Genomic DNA, 4,881 nt, shown 5'->3' with positions numbered 1-4,881 from the left:
CAGGGGAGGGGCAGAGAGAGAGGGAGACACAGAATCGGAAACAGGCTCCAGGCTCCGAGCCATCAGCCCAGAGCCCGACGCGGGGCTCGAACTCACGGACCGCGAGATCGTGACCTGGCTGAAGTCGGACGCTTAACCGACTGCGCCACCCAGGCGCCCCCAAAGTGTCACATTTAAGGAGCATTATGACTGTCCTGTGGTGGTCTAGAATGTGGCAGGTGGAACCAGGTATTCGTCCTTTACATTTATATTGAAAGTCTTTTTTAAAAAGCCTGAGAACCTGCTGGCCAGCTTTGTTGGCAGGAAAAGGTAGAGAGATACTTAGGAGTGTACTGGCTTTCCAGTTTTGATTCAATGAGATAAAGTCAGTGCTTTACATTTATACAGCACTGAATACTTTATAAAGTACTTCCATATATATTAGTTGATATATAATCCTCACAATTATTCTTCGAAGTGAACAAGGCACTTTATAGGTGAGAAAACAGGCTGAGGTTAAATGTTTGCTGCAGGTCTCAGAACTCCTAAGCCTCTAACATTACTGAAGTGGGAAAAAACTTCGGTATTTTCTACATCGTGCTCATATAGTTTAATGGAACATATTGCAACAAGACCAAGATTAGTTTTTTGAGTTAAGAAAATATAAACTCTGCAGAGATGCTTAGTTATTTGTCATAGGAAATAAATACCACAAATTTCTTCTTCTTTTAGGGAAAATCCAGAGAGAACCTTTGACTTGGTATTGAAAGTGAAATGTCATGCCTCTGAAAATGAAGGTATGTGTGTTTTGTTAATTCTTAAAATAGTTGAGTCTATCAAAACAAGTGTTAGTGTGGTAGCCTACCAGAACGTAATAGTATCAGGATAATGGTGGCACTAACTGTATGTTCTGAATGTAGCATCTCAAACTGCTGTTAATAAAATAGATGGCTAGGTCTTTGCCATGAGATTGTAGGAATCGTGAATGTTATCTGTACAGCTTAATTTTCAGGTGTACCTTAAGCCCATAGAACTCAGCTTTACCATTTGTTGGTAGAATGATGGTTAGTTTTGGCAGGAAGGCACGCTTGTCGTTTTCTTTCATTTGTCTTTTAAAAGTTAGCCCCTATTGTAAACATTAGTGGAAATTCTCCTACTAGAGCAATGGGAGCCACACCAGTTCCCTTCTAATGTTTCCAGAATGCAGAGTGCAGACTGAGTAGCCCCTTCTGTGGGATTTACCCCAGGAGCAAAGCACTTTCCGAGGGAGGTAAATAATAGTGTGACATTACTTGGAATGGTTTCAGCTGTCACTTCTAAATAATTTTGTCAGTTTTTTTCCCCAATTTGTCATATGTAATATGGGTGCATCAGGGGGAGGTGTGGTACAAAAGAGGAAGGGCTCTCTCTTCCTTTTTGACGTGCCCTTGTGTGATACGTTTTCATGGATATCTCCAGTGTGTGATTTCACTTACAGTGTACTTAGATTGTAGATACATCATGATGATTAAGTGTGGGATCCTGTGGACTGCTTGCCCACTCTAAAGACTTGGTGGCAGGTCTGCTGACACTCTTAGCTCCAGAATCTGGCCAGCAATTATATGCTCTTAAGCAATTTGGAGCTGCACACCTTAAAATAGAGGAGCCCAACCCAGCTTGTGGTGAAATGGACCTGGCTAATTTTAGGTATGAAGTCACACATGTTCCTGACTCCACCAGCCCTGCCTGCTGTACTTCTGGCCTGTTTGAACTATAGCTGTGATCAGGTTTGTCCCCAGGCAAGGAGTGAGCCTACGTAGGTTGTAGGAAGCTTTTTCAAATAAAAAAGGTTATCTTTTGCTTTCCTACATGTATTAAAGTTGGTCTATTTACGTTCTTTCTGGGCACAGCTAAATTCCCTTTGAAGACTGAAATGGATGCATTATTTTTTCAGCTCCAATTTAAATCTATTCTTTAGTGTATTTATGGTATGAATAAGTCTTCAGAATACCTATACCATAACATTAGCTAAGGTGGGTGATGCTCACCTGATGTGTTTGTAAAACAGGCTGAATTCCTTTGTAAAACATGAGTACTCTATAATTTTAGATGCATGCTAAAGTGATTTTGTTACAAGGATCAATCTGCCTTATATAACATCCGATCTGTATCATGTGTCGGAGACATTGTGACCTTTCCATAAGGACTTCTGAGTGTCTTCTCCTTCCTTCCTCCCTTTGCCATTTTTTAGGAACTAGTTATTCCAGTTTTTCTCTTCTACTTCTGCCCTTCTTTTATTCCTTTCTTGCCTTTTTACTGTTGTTATTGTTTAAATCACTACTCATTAGAAACCTCTTCATTTGTATTTTAATAGTTTCTCCAGCCCAGTGAGTTTGGGGATATAACAAATAGCTAAAATGAACACTTTAGCCTCTCTGTAGGTTGCGATTAATCCATTCTACCCGTGTATGCCATTAAGATGACTCACGGGCAGCAAATTCTAAAGATTTTAAGAAAAATTTTTTTAACACTTTAAAAACGTTATTTAAGTACTATTTAAAAACAGAGAGAGCATGAGTGGGGAGGGGTAGAGAGAGAGAGAGAAAGAGAGGAGACACAGAATCTGAAGCAGGCTCCAGGCTCTGAGCTGTCAGCACAGAGCCCTACACGGGGCTCCACCTCATGAACCGTGAGATCATGACCTGAGTTGAAGTCGGTATGCTTAACTGACTGAGCCACCCAGGTGCCCCTCTACAGATTTTTAATAAAGCTGAAGCCAACTATATTAAAGGTATAAGTAACTGTCTTTATTTTAATTGTGGCTTAAATAGTATGAATATGACTAATATTTTTGGTTCTAACAAGTTACACTTTTTGTGCTTTAAAAAGTAATGCTACTATATAACTAAAATTTTATGTCAGATTGATGTTTCTAAATGTTTTGATTAACTTTCTACTTTATTGGTAAATAGTAAAGGGAAAATGCCCAGAAATTATTAGAGAGAGTTATTGGAATATTCCTATGTAACTGTCAATAAAATCTATTTATTTTAATGAATCTGATAGGTGCATCAGTTTGTTTAAAATAGGGTAGTTTTTGTTGTTGTTTTGTTTTTTTGCTAGTCTTCTGGTGAACATGGATGACATTCTTACACAGTAAAAAGCCTGAAAAACAAAATGTGTAAATTAGGATGTTTTGGGGCACAAATATAAAACCAATTTAAGCAATGAATGAACTTGATAGTTCATTTAAGAGGAAGTCTGGAAGTAGGTCATCAACGATCCAGGTTCTTTCTCCATCTCAGCTCTGCCTCTCATAGTAACTGGTATCATTGGAAGATTTAAATTCCTGGTTGTAGGGTGGCTGTCAAGAGAAGTTGGAACCCTCCTTTCTCTTTTATGACCTTGGGGGGTGACAGACACTGGCTTTTCATGGCACTCTGTTTAGAGCCAGAACATTTCTTTCCCAGAAACTTCCAAAACATTGGATCCCAGTGGCCTAAGTTGGCATGGGCCCAACCATTCAGAAAATAATCATTGGTGGGGGTAGCGGTAGAGGGGTGAGTGGCAAGATTATCATGATTGATTATTACTAAACAACTGGCAAGGAGTAGATGTTGGGAAATCCATTAAAATGCTCTCTGCACTTCTCAGAATATTAGTTTATTTTTTGAAGATTATCTGTTGATCCAATAGAAAATACTATGCTCAGGGTAAACTTGTTTTATGCTAAGATTGGTAATATTACATATAGATAGTTGGCATGTTTCTCTTGTTCACTTTCTAATAGAGAGGTTTTAAATTCTCTCTTTTATTTACTTCACAAATATCTTCAGAGACAAATTACTATTTAAGTTTTAGTTGGTTACTCGAAATGGTACTAGTTGTTGAAATATAACTTAATATAGCTAGTTCTGATAAAAGGGTGATCTTCATCTGATCTATTGCTATTTGGACTTGTTTCAAAGACATGACATTGATTTTTTGACAACAACACGTTTAAAACACTGGGAAATAGTGTCATACGGAGGCCCCACCAATTAAAAAATTGTCACGAGTAGTTGGCGGTGTTTCTCTGTTGTGTTCCCTTGTGTTAGTAGAATTGGTTCTGATGGTATCTTGTGGACTGGTTGGCCCATATTTTCATGGATGTTTCCCTGGCGGGACAACTTCCCTAGTAACTTCTGTGGCAACTATCCAAGAGTGAAATGACAAAATTTAGATCTTAATACTCTTCCTGGTAGATTTCCTAGGGAATTGCTATTGTCACCCCTCTCTTTGCTGTCTTTCATGTTTCCCAGCAGCCAGCAAAGTACAGCCAGCAGTGATGGCCTCTCCTTAATTCTAATAGGAGAATTTGTTGTTACCACACTGCCCCTGAATTCCCCAAAGTGATTCAGGACTTCAGGGAACCGAAGAGTAACCCTTCCTCAATACAGAGTTGAAGATGCCTCCTCTTAGGGTTTTTCTTCCAGGCAATGGCCTTGGTACTCTAGCTTTCTCTTTTACATTTTGTTGAGAGCTCCACCTCCAGTGGTAGCAGCAACAGCAGCAGCAAGACTGCTAACACTTACATAGCACGCTGTGCTGGGCTCAATTCTGACTGTTCTGCATGTGCTAACTGTTTAAATCTCATGAACATCCTATGGGAGGGAAATGCTTATCTTCATTTTGCACACGGGGAAACCGAAGCACAGAGAAATGAAGAAACTTGCCCAAAGTAGTCTGGCTCCAGAGTGTGTGTTTTAATCTGCTTTTTAATAGATTTAAGCTAATTTAAAAAATCTGCTCTATTGCCTCTCAAATCAGGTCGGGAGAGGCTTCATTGTTACTATTCAAAGAAATCTTAGGGTATAATCTATATATGGTGCAGATATATATATATATATATATATATATATATATATATATATATATATTTGA

General features: G+C 38.9%; 1 protein-coding gene across 4 annotated transcripts in view; it reads left to right on the top strand.

The window, feature by feature from the left end:
* Positions 1-4,881, top strand: part of DENND1B (DENN domain containing 1B) — a 255,997-nt gene that overhangs the window by 2,245 nt on the left and 248,871 nt on the right. For all 4 annotated transcript variants that reach the window (XM_049634299.1, XM_049634300.1, XM_049634301.1 and 1 more), the window contains exon 2: positions 712-776. In XM_049634299.1, coding sequence (XP_049490256.1) covers positions 712-776 — 65 coding nt within the window. The remainder of the gene's footprint in view (positions 1-711; positions 777-4,881) is intronic.

This window comes from Panthera uncia, chromosome F1, assembly GCF_023721935.1.
Source record: "Panthera uncia isolate 11264 chromosome F1, Puncia_PCG_1.0, whole genome shotgun sequence".
In the NCBI taxonomy this organism is placed as follows: Eukaryota; Metazoa; Chordata; class Mammalia; order Carnivora; family Felidae; genus Panthera; species Panthera uncia.
Note: the sequence above shows the minus strand (reverse complement) of the source record. Positions and strands in the feature narration are given on the sequence as shown.